This window comes from Ahaetulla prasina, chromosome 4, assembly GCF_028640845.1.
Source record: "Ahaetulla prasina isolate Xishuangbanna chromosome 4, ASM2864084v1, whole genome shotgun sequence".
Classification (NCBI taxonomy): Eukaryota; Metazoa; Chordata; class Lepidosauria; order Squamata; family Colubridae; genus Ahaetulla; species Ahaetulla prasina.
In genome coordinates this window covers 127,926,304-127,946,028 of record NC_080542.1, presented here as the reverse complement: position 1 = coordinate 127,946,028, position 19,725 = coordinate 127,926,304, and the positions used below count along the sequence as shown (strand labels likewise).

The 19,725-nt window shown below is 38.3% G+C and overlaps 1 protein-coding gene across 26 annotated transcripts in view; it reads right to left on the bottom strand.

The window, feature by feature from the left end:
* SVIL (supervillin) overlaps nucleotides 1–19,725 on the bottom strand; it is a 186,749-nt gene that overhangs the window by 42,835 nt on the left and 124,189 nt on the right. For 24 of the 26 annotated variants that reach the window (XM_058184309.1, XM_058184300.1, XM_058184307.1 and 21 more), the window contains 7 exons: nucleotides 18,422–18,483; nucleotides 18,021–18,160; nucleotides 17,278–17,373; nucleotides 15,125–15,374; nucleotides 12,664–13,222; nucleotides 9,522–9,711; nucleotides 6,280–6,412 (listed from right to left, as the gene is read on the bottom strand). In XM_058184309.1, coding sequence (XP_058040292.1) covers nucleotides 6,280–6,412; nucleotides 9,522–9,711; nucleotides 12,664–13,222; nucleotides 15,125–15,374; nucleotides 17,278–17,373; nucleotides 18,021–18,160; nucleotides 18,422–18,483 — 1,430 coding nt within the window. The remainder of the gene's footprint in view (nucleotides 1–6,279; nucleotides 6,413–9,521; nucleotides 9,712–12,663; nucleotides 13,223–15,124; nucleotides 15,375–17,277; nucleotides 17,374–18,020; nucleotides 18,161–18,421; nucleotides 18,484–19,725) is intronic. The other 2 variants (XM_058184304.1, XM_058184323.1) reach the window with 1 other exon arrangement.

The following is a 19,725-nucleotide window of genomic DNA, read 5'->3' as shown; positions in this document are numbered from 1 at the left end:
CTATATAAACATATAAACACTATACTTTTGGCCCAAAAACTTTAATCTCGAATATAAGGCTGGTTATCAGTGATTGTAAAATTGCAATGAATTGACATTTCAGTTGGAGTAATCTTAAGAGATGCTCTTTCAGAAAAAAAAAATCTCAAAAATATTTAGAACTTTTAACTAATACATGTAGTCTAACATGTCAAGAAACACCATTCTTTTCAGATTGGGTTCATTGGGTTCATTGCTAGCTTTAGAACCATCTTTGCCCTGAAACATGACCTCTAACAAAAAAATAGAGATATGGGGCTTTATTGATGCTGATTGCTCATTAAGCAATTTTCAAAGTTGATTAGGGTATTCTCCTGACCTGTTTCTGTTAAGGGACTGGAAGTGTTGTGCTGTACTGTTTGCCCACCAATTTGAAGGCATCGCCTTAGAAAATAAAATTAGGTGGCTTTAACTCTGCACCTAGCAAGCAACTGTATAAGATGTCATGTGCAGATGTCATGTGCAGATAAGTGACACTACTTATCTGCAGCATTTCTTAGGTTGGAATATTGTCAGTAAGCTAACAGCGTTCATCTTTTCCTTATGAATCAGGAGAATTGGATGTTCTGAACTAGAGTCTGTATGTACTGACATACAGTACATACAAAGTATGTGGACAAAGTAAATAAACTGAGACTGAATTCTGATAGAAGAGAGATCTTGTAAAGTAGAATTTGCTTGTTCTAAATGGGTTTACACTTTCAGGAAGAATAGATACATAACTGAGGTGTTCCTAAATTCATCATGGGACCAAATAATCTCTTCGGTCTGGACTACCCATTGCCAGTTTTGGTGTTACCCAAACAAGTATAAACCTCTTTATTCCCAGACAGGAATAAACCTGTTGTAAACGGAGATTTAAATTATGTAATGTGCACAAATCATCAATCATTTTGCTCAATGGAATACCTAGCCGCTCACAAGATACACCTCTATGAAGAACTGCAGTGGCTGCAGTTTCAGAGCAAATTTAAAGTTTTGCTTTTTAGATCCTAAGCAATCTCAAATTTGGAAATCTAAATTTACATTTATACAAGTGAATGAATTCATACGAGTTTTAAGCAAATGTGTTTCTGTTTCAAATTTCTGGCTGATGTTTATGGGCACTTCTCTATAGCCCCAATTCCATTCCAGAGTGTCTGTGCACTATTTTGAAGCCAGCAATTAGATTATGTTGGCTCATATTGGCCCAGTAATCCAATGAAAATCCTCTAATCTCCATGAGCAAATAGATGCTTCTCACCAGAAGCCAGCCAATAAGAATGCAAGACATAATTCAGTCTTGTCCCTTGAACTGTAATAAATTCTCTCATAAGAACAATTCCCCCATCAAAATTCCACAATAATTTTTTTAAAAATAGCTAGCAACCATCCTAGTTCAATCCCTTTTAAAAAAAACAAACACTTCTGTACTTGTGTAATTGCACAGAAGCTGATTGGTGAAGCTTTTAAATCCGCTGTTGAATTTTTCTGAGCAGGAAAGATATGCAGAATGCTGTTTGCACAATACCCATCTATGAAGAAATTATGTGCAATTTTTCTGCACATTTAAACGTGCAGAAAATCAGGGGTGTCAAACTTCATTTCATTGAAGGCTGCACCAGGGTTGTGTTTGACTCAAGAAACCAGGGTGGGCATGGCCGCCTTGATATCACTCATGTTGGGGGCGCCTGTGACCCAAGTCCTCTGCCAGTGAAAACAGTCTCCTGAGCTCCGTTTTTGGCTGGGATGGCCTCCTGCAAACCTCTGCCATTGAAAACTGAACACAAGAGGGCTGTACACAGCCCTCCCACGCTCCTTTTTCTCTGGCAGAGGCACTGCAGCCCAGTCCTTTGCTGTTTCCAAGGAGAACCTGTGAGCCAGATCTAAGCACCCCATGGGAGGATCCGACCTGTGGGCCTTGAGTTTGACACCCCTTTTCTAGACCATCATAACACGTCTCATTCTAAGGGAAAGCCATGGGGCTGAAAGCAGAAATTTGCAATGAGATGATGGCTTGATGGAGGGGCAACAGAAAGGAAAGAAAGCACTTGTGCTGAAGCTGGGTGATCATTGCTATCACCATGGAGCTCATCTCAAAACATGCCTGGTCTGGCCCTTCACCAGGAAACTGCTGGAAAAGCTTTCTTCCACAAGTTGTGCATGGTGGTTTATTTATTTATTATTTATTGATCAAATTTATATACCGCCCTATCTCCCGAAGGACTCAGGGCGGTGTACAGGCATTTAAAAACGCATAAATACAATATAAAAAATATAAAACAGTTAAAAAACTTATTCTAAAGCCTGTTAATTTAAAATTAAAAATATAGAATAAAAGCCAATTTAAAAGCCAGTAATTTAAAATTTAGCTCAGCCCATGTTTCCTTACATGCCTTTGGTAAGAAGGTCTCACATGGCCAGCAGCTGACTTTTGAAGTGCTAAGTCTCCCACTTGTCAGCAGTTAAACCAAGAAGACAGCGGAAGTCAACTGGGGTGATGGACTGCGGGGTGGCAGGACGTCGAAATGCAGGGTGATGAAGGCAGTAGGGGCTGATCTGGAGCAGCTGGGGTTTCCTGTACTGGCTGTGGCTTTCTGCAGCACTGCATCTCAGGGATTCTTGCAGCCCAGAGTCATTTGACATCAAGATTCTTGACTGCATTACTTAGCAAAAGAAATTTCAGTCCCAATTGCCATCATAACTGAAGAACTATCTACACTGAACCTTCTCAGCCAGCTACTTATTCCCTCCACTATCTTATTTCCACTTGCTGTTTTCAACTGATCCCAAAATGTTGTTTTCATTTCCCTATATGACTCAACTGCAACAAAGGCTAACTACTAATGACTTGCTTACACCCAAGAGCTGGGAAAGCTGATGAGCTATGCAAAAAGAAGAATGGTCCACTTGCAAGTTTCAACGTTTCCCCCATCCCAAAAGGATTTTTTGTCTTGACTGGTACAGAGACAGAAAAACAGCTCACTCCACCTTTACACATGCCAGTTTTGAGGGAACAAGCAGGCCGGGAGCATCTTCTGAATGGCACACATTTTCTGCATTGAGCTACTTTAACTATCCATCCTGCTGTTAAAAGAAAAATATTTAAGCATAGCTTTCTAAGAAATCATGTTAAATGTCCTATTTGTGTTAATCAGGAAAGATACTAGCAAATCCTGATTTTTGGCTACCATTACCATCAAAATGTCCTTCTGAGATACACAGCACTATTTCATGAAACGCCGGAGAAGACGCCTAGAGAGTTCTTGGAGGTCCAGTCGTTCAGAGGCTGATCGGACACTAGTTAGGTCCTATAATAGGACCTACCTAATGGCATTGAGGGAAGCGAGACGTTCTTATGTCTCCTCCCTCATTGCGTCGGCAGATAACCGCCCGGCCGCCCTGTTTTGGGTGACTCGTTCCCTCCTTCAACAGGGGGAGCGGGATGACCCGTTGCAGGGACGTGCTGAGGAGTTTAGTGGTTATCCATACGATAAAATCGTTCAGCTTCGGGACGGTCTGGACCAAAATTGGGTGGATCCAGGTGAGACGTCGGAGGGCGGTCTTGTTGAGATTGTTTGGGATGAGTTTGACCCTGTGGCTCCCGAGGACATGGACAGGTGGTTGGGTAGGTTGAACGCCACCACGTGTTTACTGGACCCGTGCCCCTCCTGGTTGGTACTGGCCACACAGGAGGTGACACGAGGCTGGCTCCAGGAGATTACAAATGCTTCTTTGTTGGAGGGGGTCTTTCCGGCCGCCTTGAAAGAGGCGGTGGTGAGGCCCCTCCTCAAGAAGCCTTCCCTGGACCCAGCTGTTTTAGGTAATTATCATCCGGTCTCCAACCTTCGTTTCGTGGCGAAGGTTGTAGAGAGTGTGGTGGCATGTCAATTATCCCGGTACCTGGATGAAACTGTCTATCTAGACCCGTTCCAGTCCGGCTTCCAGCCCGGATACAGCACTGAGACGGCTTTGGTTGATGGTCTCTGGAGGGCCAGGGATAGGGGTTATTCCTCTGCCTTGGTCCTATTAGACCTCTCAGCGGCTTTTGATACCATCGACCATGGTATCCTGCTGCACCGGTTGGAGGGATTGGGGGTGGGAGGCACCGTTTATCGGTGGTTCTCCTCCTATCTCTCCAATCGGTCGGTGTTGACAGGGGGGCAGATGTCGGCCCCGAGGCGCCTCACTTGTGGGGTGCCTCAGGGGTCGATTCTCTCGCCCCTCTTGTTCAACATGAACAACATGGGTGAGATCATCAGTGGCTTCGGTGTGAGGTACCAGCTGTACGCTGATGACACCCAGCTGTACTTTTCCACACCGGGCCACCCCAATGAAGCTATCGAAGTGCTGTCCTGGTGTCTGGAAGCCGTACGGGTCTGGATGGGGAGAAACAGGCTCAAGCTCAATCCCTCCAAGACAGAGTGGCTGTGGATGCCGGCATCCTGGTACAGTCAGCTGCAGCCGCGGCTGACTGTCGGGGGCAAGTCATTGGCCCCAATGGAGAGGGTGCGCAACTTGGGCGTCCTCCTGGATGAACGGCTGTCCTTTGAAGATCATTTGGCGGCCGTCTCCAGGAGAGCTTTTTACCAGGTCCGCCTGGTTCACCAGTTGCGCCCCTTTCTAGACTGGGATGCCCTATGCACGGTCACTCACGCTCTTGTGACGTCTCGTCTGGATTACTGCAATGCTCTCTACATGGGGCTCCCCTTGAGGAGCACCCGGAGGCTCCAGTTAGTTCAGAACGCGGCTACGTGGGTGATAGAGGGAGCCCCTCGTGGCTCCCATGTGACACCTTTCCTGCGCAGACTGCACTGGCTACCTGTGGCCTTCCGGGTGCGCTTCAAGGTTTTGGTAACTATCTTCAAAGTGCTCCATGGCATAGGGTCGGGTTACTTACAGGACTGCCTGCTGCTATCGAATACCTCTCACCGACCCGTGCGCTCTCACAGGGAGGGACTCCTCGGGATGCCGTCGGCCAGGCAGTGCCGGCTGGCGACACCCAGGGGAAGGGCCTTCTCTGTGGGGGCCCCCACCCTCTGGAACGAGCTTCCCCCCGGACTCCGCCAACTTCCTGACCTTCGAACCTTTCGCCGCGAGCTTAAGACACATCTATTTATTTGCGCAGGACTGGACTAGATTTTAAATTTGAATTGGTTTTAATGGAGATTTTATCATATATATTGTCATTTTTAATTATTCGGCCATTTGTAATAAGTTTTTTAATGGATGTTTTATGTTGTATTTATATGTTTTTATTTGGCTGTGAACCGCCCTGAGTCCTTAGGGAGATAGGGCGGTATACAAATACAAAAAATAAATAAATAATAAAATACAGGATTAGAGCCAGGTAGGATATACTGAATTACTAACTGCTATTCACCACTGATGTCCAAAACGTTTTGTCCATAAACAACTCATAGGGCAAGGGGTTCAGAAGGTTGGTGCCAAAATACAAGTTTTGAATTACAGAATAAAGCAGGGCTAGACTGCAGGCTGCAGAGGGAGGGAGGGAAAAAAAGCCAATGGGCAGAGCCACTGGGATATCCCAAACTAGGATGTTAGTTGCAGAAGCAGTTGAGAAGTGAAAGCAAGGAGACTACAAGAAGGTAGATAGATTGGTGGCTATGCCATGACAGGATGTTGGCAGTGAATGAATGGACACGAATATACTGGCAAGACTGGGGGTGGGCAGATCAGTGGGATATACAGGATGGGAATTGCTGAGAACCTACATAAAACCCAATCCAGGATGTGATACAGAAATACATTTTCAGAGTATTTTGAAACTTGGGGAGAGATAAAATCCTAATAAATGAACAGTTCTAGATTATATCTTACCTTCTTATAAAACCAGAGAAATAATGTATTGCTACAACAATATTTCAAGAAATATAAAAATACTAAACTTTAAAAGTATAGGATTTATTATACTAAACTTTAAAAGTCTAGGATTTATTATACTTTAAAAGTACATGATTTATTGTAGCATATGCTTATAAAGATTGTTTCTGACAGACTATCACATAAATATTGTATAAAGATGACTGTTGTTGGCAAACCAATGAGGTGACACAATGGAAACAATAAAACACTTAAATTTATGGTATGGCCAATCTAAATACTATGAGTGATTTAATAATTCTGTAATATATATGGAACGTTTTGTCTTTTCAGAACTTCTTTCCCACTATGGAAACTTTTGAAGTAAAAAAGAAAATTTTAAAAAGGAATGCTATTTCTAAATATAGGGAACTGTACCTTCTTTGTAAATAACTGCTCCTTCTCCTGTAGTTGAGGGCTACGTTCGGTGCCTAATGCTCGTCCATGCTCCATTTTTTTATTCAATCTGTTTTTCCAGTCTTCCTCGCCACTCTTCTTTAGGAGTGCCAGTCTGAAGAAAAAAAATATATGGACTTGGTTGGATCTATGAATGTAAATTGTATGAAGTAACTAAATGTTTTTCACTTGAGAATTCCATTCAATAATGGAGACAAAGCCAATTCTGACTTTCAGAAACCTTACTCTTTGACATAACCATATTTTATGCTTTATTTTATATGTATAGAAAAAAGATTTAGTAACTAACCCATGATACAATCCTTAAATAAAAATAATCTTAAACATAGATACAATGAATCCTGCATCATTTAAATGTCACATATAAACAAAAATCCAGTAATAAATGATCTTAAATTCTTCTCTCGAAAAATATATGAAGGATTGTGTTCATTCTTTTAGATACTAAAATGGCATTCTTCTTAATCTTAGAATTATTTTGGGCAGGACCCAATGAAACTCAGACTGAAAATTAAAACTAAGAAAGAAAAGACAAGAAGTTTTAGAAAATTTAACTGTTTTCCTTACTCTCTTTCAGCAAAAAGGATAATGTGCCACATGAACTTTGGGGCAATTGTGGCTGGTAGTGAAATGGGAGCAGCGGATCCCAAACACAGGATGGTCTATCCTAAATGAGGATGTCCACTCCTCATTGAGAACTGGCATCTCAATCTTGATCACATCCCATTCCAAAATCCGAATTGTGTGTACAGATGGGGGCACAGGTGCACAGGTGTCTCATACAACTGAAAGTGCTTTTAAACAAGGCCATCCAAGAAATGCAATGTTTATTAGAATTTTCAAAGTAAAATTGAGAAACAGAGAACCACAGCAGAGGATACTGTCCCAGTTCAGTTTCCACTTGAGTCCCCCCCTTTTTTTTTTCAAATGAAAACCTACTTCTTTTTTTTAAAAAGGTCCTTACTCATCTTCCCTCATCAAACTAAGCCTCAGGACAGATAAATGAATTCAACCCTATTACCCTTCTTTCATTTCATGTTCCTTATCTGTACTTTCCGTTTTCCCTTACAAAAAAAGGAAACCTTAAGTGAATTGACATTATACAAAAAGGAATGTTAAAAGACAAATAAACAAAATAGAATATTATCTGCCATTACAAGAATTACAATATGATTATAAGCAAACTGGGTTTAGCTCATAAGAATATCACATATTCTGATTACAGATGATGCAAGACTAATGAGCAATTTATCAATAAACAAGAGGATAAAGAAAGATAATTTACAATGGAGACAAAAATATACACAGCTGTACCATGTATTCCAGCACCCAATTTGCAAATCACTTGAACTTAATCTGACACCTCTATCATATGACAAGTAAACCTACACGTGCACTTGCGTTTCGGTACAAATATGGGTGCATGTCGCGGTTGGAATACAATTTATCCTTACTTTTCCATTCCAAAACTGAGTATAAAGTTACATGAAACTGAGCATTCTATCGTGTTCAAAGATATAAGTTAAGAGAAACAATGCCCATTTCTTGTCCAAAAGAGATTGGTTTTCCTCTCTTTGAGGGCTATAATGTACTTATAAGAAGCCAGGCCATTGTTTTTCCAATCCCTCCTCCAGAAATTATGACCATCACATTCGTCCATTGAAGATTTTATTGAACACATAAAAACACTGCTTTTTAGGAACATTTCTGAAATAAAAATATTTCCCCACCATGAAATTTATGAACGTGGCAAACTTTGCACTGGTGACTACACGTAGTTCTCGTCTTATTACCACAATTGACCCCAATGTTTCTATTGCTAAGTGAGACAGTTTTTAAGTTAGTTTTGCTCCATTTTATGACCTTTCTTGCCTCAGCTGTTAAGTGAATCTCTTCAGTATATAAATTAGTAACACAGTTGTTAAGTGAATCTGGCTTCCCCATTGACTTTGCTTGTCAGAAGATCACAAAAGATGATCACATGACCCTGTGACAGTGCAACCATTGTAAATATTAATGAGTTACTAAGCATCTGAATTTTAATCATGTGACCATGGCGATACTGCAATGCTAAGTATGAAAAATGGTCCTGTCACTTTTTACAGTGCTATTATAACTTTGAAAGCTCACTAAACAAATGGTTGTTGAGAACTACCTGTAGTCCCAGTTCTTCATGCAGCCTGCAAATATTACTTCCTTGCTTAAAAGTAAGAAGAAATTATAGGTCATGAATTATACCAAGCCAAATTTCTTACTATATGAAAATCTTGACATCTTGACATAATTCTGAAAGTTACTAAAACGATCAAACTACAGTTTTTACGTTGTAATCCTGCCATGGAAAAAAAGATGTGTGGCCAATAGCTGTATTGGGAATTGTATATAATGTATGCTTAAAAGGAAACCATGCCAAGATAGCTTAGATTTTGCACAGATGTGGAATAGTGTATTGTAACATGTTCATTTGTTCAATTGCTATAATTCATTCTGCTTCATCATATGGATCGAGCAAAGCATAACATTTTTTTTTCAGTTTGATACTGACAACATACCACCAAAAAAAAAAAAAGCTCTTTGTTTAAAAAAGAAGAGTGGGAGACTCACAAAATGCTAAACACTGCATCCACAGCTCTATTTTGGCAACAGGATGACTGTAATAAGCAATTGCTTGGTTTGCTCTCCTTAAAGTTAACCATTTATTCAGCTGTCTGATTAAAACCACATTTCAGACTTTGTTTTCTCATGTTCACAAGGATGCCTTACTTAATAAATTAACTACCCAATAGGACTGAGGATCATGTTTTCTATTTTTAGCACTCATAAAGTTGGCTTAAATTATGCAACGGTACCTTGGTACTCGTCTACTTTAAAACTAATTGAATTTCGTACCCGACGCATTTCAATGTGAAAATTTTGTCACCTAGCCCTCATAGTTTGTTTGGCACTCGATGTGCAAGCTAGAACTACTAGGTCTCAGCTGCCTCGTGACTTGCTAAAAAGGGTCACGTGCTAAGTCACATGGTTGGTTTGGTACTCGCCATTTTTAGTACCCTTCATGCCTCCTGGAACCAATTAACGGCAAGTACCAAGGTACCACTATATAGATGAAGATTGTCCACAAGGAATGGTCTTCTGTGACATTACTAAACTAGACTCCTCCTAAAAATAAGAGGACAATCATACGCTCAGAAGAGTCTATTTACCTTTCTTTAATGGACATAGTTTTGCTGGATGCATCAAGGGTGTCCTCTGTTATTTCAGCTTTACTGTCACTAAAGCCTTCTTTTCCTAATAGCTCAAAGGCTTCCTGTTGCCTACAGGACAGCACTGCTGCTGATTGAGAAACACTTTCTGTTGCAGCTGCTCTAAACTCTGAAGATGGTTCATCAATCTCTGAAGGGGAGAAATTCATCATTAGTGCTTCGTTGCAAGAACCTCCTGCATATTTTGCATCAATTAAATCGATAAATGACTTCTACTTTTTAATACGCCTTTATAGTACTCATGACTAAAAATCAGTGTCTGTCCTCACAGTTAATAGATTACTGCAGCTTTTAAAATATGATGAAAAAAAAATCTTCCAAGATTGACTTCCTGGTGATTTACATAGAGCTGTATAATGTCTGGATGTGGTTTTTCAACTTTCCAGACAGATTTTCAATCTTGGTGTGGCTTGGAAAAGATGTAGCCTCTTTGAATTTGGTGTATGATTTTCACATTTCCACATGCTCCAAGCAACAGATGCTAGCCTAGAAAGCAGGATATTATGAGTTCTAGTCCCATCATAGGCACGAAACCTGGCTGGGTAACTCTGGGCCGCCCTATCAGCCCAACTTACCTTACAGGGTTGTTGTGGGGAAAATAGAAGTAAGAAGGAGTATTAGATATGTTTACCACCTTGAGTTATTTATAAAAATAATAAGAAGTGGAATAATCTAAAATAATATCCTTTTAGTATTTAATAAAAATAATAATCTAAATTAATCTCTAAAAATAATAACTTTTTTCCAAATGCCTGAAGTGCTAAGCAATAGTAATACAACACTACTACTTTTTCAATAAATTTATTTAAAATGTCCAATTCACTGTAGGGTAGTGATTCTGATAACCTTTTATGTTATTCAAGCATTATTTATTTTCATTGTTTTTATTAATATTTATAGGAACCTTCCAATTTGTCTGGATTAGTAATAACAAATATTTCTCAGGAGGTGGCAGCATTCAATTGATCTGGGTTGATTTTCGTCCTGGTTAGATTTTGGATGATAGATCCATGGGCTATTTGTGTTTATTTATTTATTATTTATTTATTTGATTTTTATACCGCCCTTCTCCCGAAGGACTCAGGGCGGTGTACAGGCAGCAGTAAAAAATAACAATACAATGTACAATTTAAAATAGAAATTAAGAAACTTATTATAATTAGCCTAGCATTTTAAAAATTTATAAAACTAAACCCCATTTAAAATAAATAACAAATTTAAAATCAATTAAATTTAAAATTTATAAAAATTAAAAAATTTAAGCCAGCCCCGCGCGAATGAAAAGGTGTGTCTTCAGTTCGCGGCGGAAGGTCCGAAGGTCAGGTATTTGGCGTAAACCCGGGGGAAGCTTGTTCCAGAGTGTGGGAGCCCCCACAGAGAAGGACCTTCCCCTGGGGGCCGCCAGCCGACATTGCTTGGCGGACGGCACCCTGAGAAGTCCCTCTCTGTGAGAACGTACTGGTCGGTGGGAGGCATACGGTAACAGCAGGCGGTCCCGTAAGTGTTCCTTGCTTAGTACTTCTGCTCATCATAGTATAGAAGATAAACTTAATCAGAATTTGGATCTGTAAAACTGCCAATTCAAAATCACTAAACCATATCGCCTCTGGTTCAAATATATAAAATATACATAGATATACATCTATACAAAGATAATTGATGAAAAGTTGGGTTCTCCAATCATAAGGTGATTGCAAAATATCTAGTAGGTTTTCCCAGATGAACAAATTGGCAGTTTTCCTCCTATATCACATAAAAAAGGAACTGTGAAAAAGAGTACTAGATTTCTATATTACTTGTAAAATTAAAATCACTACAAGTGAAAGTTGACTTTTTGACTTTTCTCAACTGTTCAGAAAGAAATACTATCTAATTTGTTTTAAAATTTTGTTCTGGAAAACTATAATGTAATTGTTGGGATTGTTTTATTGCCAGGGAATGAAATAATTGCAGCGTGAAAGCCTTTTATATCTTAAACAAATAGTCTAATGATTGTTTTTTAAAAGGTAAATATTTAGAACTAAATATCAATCAGTATCAAAACTGCATGTTAGTCCTTATTCTTATAGGAAGAAATGTTTTAATATGTTGTACAAATATTCAAATACATACCCTGTTTTCCCCAAAATAAGACATCTCCTGATAATAAGCCCAACTGGGCTTTTGAGCACATGGCAATAAGGCTTATTTCAGGGTTCAAAAAAATATAAGACAGAGTCTTATTTTTGGGGAAACATGGTATTTGGTTCACATATTATGCCAAGTCATGATTTACTTAACCATAGTTTTACTAAATCTCAGGGGCTTGATGTGCACAATAAATTAAAGCATAAACCATGGTTTACAAATTATGTATTCACTGGATAAAACACTATTTTATAAGGAAAGGATTTTCAATTGGTTTTTTAAATCAATAAATGTATTTCAGCCAATCTGCATTAGGGGAAAAAAATGAATAAAGAAAAATAGACCTCTTTAAGGTAATTTATCTTTACCTTACCCTATGCTAAGGGGAGTGGCCAATACATTTGATGAGTAAATAAATAAAACTTTGAACATAACTTGAGTTTTAGAAATTTGATTTGTCAGTGCGTTTGGGGAGAACAACGCATGCTATACTGCCGTATTTTTTTTCCTGGAAAAGCTATGGAAGATTGATATGAAAATATCATCATTGATTTTATTAAAGAGGAAAAAAAATCTAACTGCTACATTTGATAATCAAATAGATTTCCTGAGAATAATTACTAATAGGTTATAATCACATATTGAATTTAGAGCAGCAATATTTAATTGATTAACCAGGCAACTAACTCAAACATGTGTTCCACTTAATCAGGCAGCTTTTTAAAATGCACATTTTAAACGTAAGAATTTATAAAGGGAAGAAAGGATATTTTTAGATCGTAAGTTACAAGGCATGTTGCTTCAATCCATTTTCTGTAATTTCATTTTCACTTACACATATACAAACACACACACACACACCCCTTCACTGGGAGCTAAATGCTGATTAAAATGCGTATAATGAGGAGATTAAGATTTATTTAGACAAACGAAGAACTGGAAGTGAACCATTTACCTCTTCGCAGGGTTGAGTCCATGGCAATTCCTTCACACTCCATCAACTCCTCAAAGGACTGCCCTTTGACTCCTGGTTTTGCTGGCAGGATGTCAATGACCTTTTCTTCAGTACGCTGACAAAGAGACTGTTGGCTAAGCAATTCCATGCTGTTTTTTCTTGGGAACGCATATTTCATCTCTTTGTTGTCGTCCACTGTTTTATCAGGAAGAGGATGTGGGAGCTCTTCCTCAAAGGAGCTATGCTTTCTTACGCCATTCATTTCCCATTTTGCAAATTCCTTGGGCTCTGCTTCTTCATGTTCTCTCAACTTCTGATTGTTCTCTCTTATTTCTAACGAAGGCTGCCACAATTCTGTTTTCGGGGTGTTTTTTAATGACAAATCCATGCTTTCCACTGAAGGATGGTATTTGAAATCAGGTTTACCGACTATTGGATCTTCTGATGCCTTCACATGGAGATCTTTACTAAATAATGGTGACAATGCAGATATCATGCTTGATACGGATGTTATAGTAGTTGGAGACAGAGGAGTGATCTTCTCACTGTCACTTTGTACCTATGGAATGAGATAGAGACTTAAAACTGGTTGTCTACAAGAAAAACTGTGTAATAACCAGCAATTATGCTAGCTATTCATTATTGTAACCTTTCAGATGCTGTGTTGGCAACATGATTGTACAGAAGCATAAGGAAACTAGTGAAAATCAGATAGAAGAGAACAATTCTGTTTTCTGTTCTTCTTCTGCAATAATTTCATTTTTTTAAAATACTGCTTCTGGAAACAGTTACAATTCAGGATTTTCAATTCTCTTTTCATCAACTGAGAAGTATATTTATTTACAAACTTACTTTTCTTAACTTCTTAACAAACCTACAATCATATAGGTTGGCTGATGAATGTGGGAAATCAGAAACGGAAGTGGGAAACCTTGGTCCTTTCCTGATGTTGGATTAGAATTTCTATTGCCCCAATCTCTGATTAGGACAGCTAAAGTCTAGCATTCATCTGGAAGACCACAAGTTCTGCATCTGAAGATTAGAAAGTCAAACTGGGCCTAAGATTCAATTCCTCTTTCAGCTGAAACCTTGCTAGGTGACTTTCAGATGAAAGTTTTCTAACTTAAGTTTATATATCACACTAAGTCATCATTTGCTTAATTCTGTTCAGCTGAATTAATAAAGAGCCAAACAGCACAATAATATACAAACATTTTGATTTAGCACAATATGTGAACTCATTCTCTTCATATGATCTATCTTATCGGCCAAATATACCAGCCAAAAATGGGGTGTGCGAAGGCCGAAAATGCGACACATGGAGGCAGAAAATGCAACACGTGGAGGTGGCAATGGGCGGTGATGTGCTGTGGTGATTCACGCAACCTGGAACGGGTCTAAAACGGGGCATGCAAAGGCCGAAAATGCAATGCACAGAGACTAAAAATGGCTGAAGGGTGGGGGATGGCAGGTGGGTGGGGCTTTGTCAACATTTGCTGTATAAGATGCACACACATTTCCACTCACTTTGCGGGGAGGGAGGAGTGCGTCTTATACTCGGAAAAATAGCTATTTGCTGTTTATACCATTTTTCAACCCTGAAAGCTAATTTAGCAAGATTGGTCACATACAGAGGAAAATGAGATAGACACAATTCTTGAATATGCACTGGTCACTGATCCTAATAAAAATTATGTTCAATTATTGGGTGTAAGAACAGTAGCAGCAAACAACTTGCTTATAAACCAAATCAGCTAAGCCCTGAAGATAAACTGTCCATGTTTACCCTATTTATAGGCAAGTTGGTTCCATGTAGCAGCTGGGCTTCTGAAGTTAAATTTCCAATATGGAAAAAATTCATGGTGTACTTGTACCTAAACCATGAGGGATTTATTTTTTACTTAGTAAACATGTTTAGAATTAGAGAGCAAGTATATAGCTTTGAGAGTTCAGGGCGAGAATTGTGACTATAACTTGAGATCTGTTTAGGATAATACCTCAGCAGCACCTTTTCCTGAGTAAGACAGATATTAACGGTTTCAGGTACTTCAAGAACTTACAGAATTTATGTCTTTGCATTTAGAAATGTGCATTTAGTTATATCAGTGCTATTAGATACTGATATAACTATCTTATTAAAAATCATGTAGCTTCAATATTGTACTGTCTTCACCGGATTGCAAAATTATAAAAAATTTTGTACCGGCAGCTACCTTGCATCAGAAAAATGTGTTTGGGTGTTTAAAGTCTGCTTCATGATAAGGGGTTATCTCTACATGCTGAGACACTAATCACACAGCTTGATTAACAGCAGTAGAGCTGCTGTCAGATGAAGTGCTGGACCACATTTTTATGCAAGGAAGTTTGATGAAAGAGGACTTTAAATTCCATGTGGACAATTTCTACTGAATAAACATGACATGGCTGAGTTGTGAGCAGAAGAAAACATTTGCATTTGTACCTGCTCAACCTCTCCAAGAGTGACAGGCTGAGTTTGATAACGAGCTTTCGATCTCCTTTGTCTAAGATCCCTCTTCTTTACAAAGACAGCTTTTGTTATCGGTTGAGACAATTTATTAAACAAGGCCATCTTTTCAGCCAAACTCAGGGTAGAAGAATCTGGTTCTCCAGACTGATTTTGCTCAGCATCATCTTTGGCTTCCTTTATTTCTTCTTCAGCTGATGTTTTTTGGTGGGCAGATGCTTGTAACCTTGAAGGAAACCTCAGAATTAACATACCTAGCAGCTTAGTAGCAAATGAGACATTAAAAAAAATCAGGAAAGCTTCGAACAAGATCTAAGAAGAGTCAGGAGCAAAGTGTTGGCAACTTGGTTTTGTGCAGCTGGATCTGCATTATCTTTTCTTAATCATGTATTCCACATTTATCTAAGGGCAGTGTTTTAAAACCCAAGAGAGTCACAGCAATCATATCTATGACATATACCAATTTACATTGTATAGCTAAATATCATAAATCAGAGGGTATATAATCTTGATGAAAGGCTGTTCTGAACTCTCAGCTATTAAATTCAACATTTCTTCTTTAAAACTCTCATTTTGATTCTTATTTGTTGTGAACATAGCAAGACATTTGTGTCATTTTCATAGTAACATGCATAAAAGAATACCAAACTCTTGAACCACATTTTACTTTTTCTTCACAGGAACCCATTCTTAGGGTGAGGGATATCCTCCATCTTATCTAGCTTTCCACTCACTGCCTACAATTTAAGAAAAATAATGACTATGCTAAAACAATATCTATTCTATCGCTACTGCTTATGCGGTCTTTGAAGCTTGTATTACCAACAAAAGGAAGTGGGGAAAATATTAATCTTTGTGCAGCATGCTCAATTCATGGGAGGGGCAGGAAGGACTGAACCAGATGTTTCGTAAGATCTATAGTGAACACCACATGCATTGGTTTCTACATGCAAAACAGGCAACAATGATAGCAACATGGCAATTATTCCAAATTCTCTATGTTGATCTGGGATATATAGGTATGTGTTTTTGTGTGTGTGTGTGTGTGTGTGTGTGTGTGTGTGTGTGTGTGTGCATATGTAATACAGAGAGAATGACTCAGGAAACACCAGCAAGATTTCTCACACTCCAGGGAAAATTAACACAGTAGCAAGTGGATATTAATTGAATGCATAATGCTTATGGCTTGAATCAGAGTTATCTTGTGAAATCAGTGTAATTATATCTTTCTATAATCCTGTATTTTACTCTTTTGATTAAATACAAAAGTTGAGCAGTCCTCAAGAGTACTTTATTTATTATACACAACTTTATATAGCTGGCAGGGTAAATTAAGAACTATATTGTCTTCTAGACATCCAATTTCTCTAACCTCCTGCTTGGATTCACCAATCCCATTATCCATTTTCTCTTGAGCTATTAAGTTAAAACATATTCTCCCAATAAATATACAAAGATATTGGGAAGCAGTCAAGAGTGATGGAAGGATGAGCCACGATGGTCTATGTTGTGGGTAAAAAGATATTTGTTAATCTATCAATCCATCTTTGCAATTTAAAAATTACCATCCAACAAAGTCAGCGATAGTCAATAGAAACAGAAATCCCAATAAAATCACTAGGCTTTAGGAAAATTCTGGTTGTTTCTTCTCAACATATTTTAATCTTTCAGTTCTGTCCCTTTCAGTTTCTTTTACAAGTATTAAACAGCTGAAGGGCAACCCAAACAAGAAGTGGAATTTATGCTTACACCTATAGATGGTGCAATTGTTCATCCTTCCATTAATCTTTCTAACTGTTAAGGGACTGGAGACAGAAAGTAAAGTAAAGGTCCTATGAGTATATCTGACTTTCTCCATGCGTTTCCCCCTTTTTATATTTGAGAATGAGACCCTCCCGCCCAAAAAAGAAAGAAACCAGATACTGTGCCTAATCTAAAAGCTCTTGAATCAAGCGTGCAACAAGCAAAAATGTTTGACTTCTTTTGCAGTAGACAAAGAAAGGCTTTTATAAGAAAGACAACCATTCTTTAAAGGTCTTCAAATCATCCAGTACGCTTGCTTTTACAGATGCATTTGCTAGCAATGAAGCTTGCGTTCCCTGTTACATGCAAGTTGTATCTCTCAGTACCTGGTAGGATGTACAGTGCTCTTAACTATAGTGGGATTAGGTATTCTTGCCACTACAGTGTGGGTATTCACAGTATGTGAGGCAGGGGTAGGTTCACTTTAAAAAAAAAATAGCCAAGAGGAAGAAAAATTCACAAGGAAAGAGAAAAGAACAGCATTAAGGAAAGCATATAGTTTTCACTATGCAAGATGATATACAGTAGCTTTTCCAGAGTTGAATAAAGTTCAATAAATATTTTATAAAACTGCATTTCCAAGGCCAAGTTATTTGTTGACAGGAATGTTTCCCAAAAAGTTTAACTGATTTATATATTGTCTACAAGAGCACGAAGATTTGAAGGACAGTCGCAGAATTTTAAACATACAGAAAATGAATTCATTATTAAGAGGGTACATGCGTTTAGAAGGCTTCTGCAATTCCGGTAGATTATGAAATGTTACTGGCAGAGTTTTTCAAGGAAAGTTATATATTTGATTTCATTTCATTTATAACACCAAATAATATCAAGTATATCCTATTATCATCTGTGATTTATTAATTAGAGTACTTTGTCCTGATTTAAATCACTGACTCCAAAAAATGACTGTTGTTCCCCTTAAGCTACCATATTTTTCCAAGAATTGTTCACCCTCTGCTAGAACCCCTTCATAATTACCTAGCTATAAATACTTCATGAATGGAAGTAAAACTGTCTAATTAAGAAGCAAAGCAAATATTTTAGCTAACATATTTCTAGGACTTACGTGGCAGCAATGACCACTTCTTCCGTTGTAACAGGTTGCGTGCGTGATCTATCTTGCATCCGTCTTAATCTCCTCTCCACAGCAGAATTTCTTGAACGTGGTTTTGGAACACTTTTATCCTCAAATGATTTTTCCATTTCCTGAAATGAAATATATTACCAATTTAAAAGGTCTTGGGTCAGTACATTTATGGAGAAGGAATCTTCAGCACACTATAAGAGTTTACACCAAGTGTCAAACTCGCCACGTCATGTGACTTTTCGCGACGTTCCCATTCCCGGAGCTGGGGTGGGTGTGGCCTGTGTGTGACGCATCTGGCCTGTGGGCCACCAGTTTGACACCCCTGCCTTAAACTGAAGTAGTGAGAAATTTACATCTTCTGAGAAAAATAAGATACTTACTCTGAAAAGCAACCTTTTTGCAGCAACGCTCAGCTTAGCCCTTTCATCTAATTTCTCTTCATCTACAGAAAAAATGACGTATTAGGCTCTAGGGCAAACAATCTAAATTGATCCCCCCACAACACATACTATAATAGAGGCCCCAAGTTTCAATAGGTAAGCCCCATCAGGTAATCATAATCATAATAATCATAATAATCATAATAATCATAATAATCATAATCATAATAATCATAATAATCATAATAATCATAATAATCATAATAATCATAATAATATTTTAATTTGTATACCGCCCTTCTCCCGAAGGACTCAGGGCGGTGAACAGGCAGATAAAATACAAATACACACAATAATTAAAAACATCCCTTAAAAAACTAATTTAAATGCCCAAATGTTAAAATTACATACTCCCCCATAAAATCACAAAACTTTAAAAACCCATCAAATAAAGATAAAAATCAGGCTAGTCCAGCCATACGAAATAAATAAGTTTTAAGTTAAATCATCAGTCTCTGACAAAGAATTATTACAGTAATAATCAGCAGTCACAAGAAACTCCATCCATTTGGTTCCTTGATGAATGAATGACACTGATACCAGTTGAAAACCCATGGGTTCTACAGAATGTATGGAGCCATGGAGATGACTGTGAAGAAGGCACCTAGAAGCTGTTAGGACAATCTGTGTTAAGTTTAGGCAGGTGGAAAAATACTGGGGAAAAAAAGGTTCAGATTGTCTCTCCTAAATTCTCAGACTACAAAAAGGAAAACATTGGCAGACTTGCAATATTCTTTTATTATTACCTATTTCAATAGAGTTCTAATCTTCTTATAGAGAATCAGTGTCTTCATCTGGGTTTATCTTGTAGGGCTGACACAGAGGCCATGAACACCTAAGCATAGCCAAAAACCTCTGCCTATAAGTTGAAACACCATCCTAAAGTCCAGTCCAGCTAATTCAGGAAGAAAGACACTGTGGGACTGATAAAGAGGCAAAGCTTCAACACAATCCTTTTTCTGCCCTATGCATCTATCTTCCAACCGTTCTTTAAATTTTATTGAAGTTTATTACCAGATGTCCCCAAAGGCAAAGCATTTAAGATTGTAGCCGTCAGGATGTTTTCACGTTACCTTTTGTTATTAATTCCAAAAACCGATAGCATCTAGGGCAGTCTGCATTTGCAGCAGGTTTGCACAAGTTGAGACCAGATGTGACCTTTACAGTTGCTGTTTGATTTATTCATTAGCCCTTAGACACTGACCTCTCTGATGATATCCTTTACTTTAGTTCCAAAAATTGTC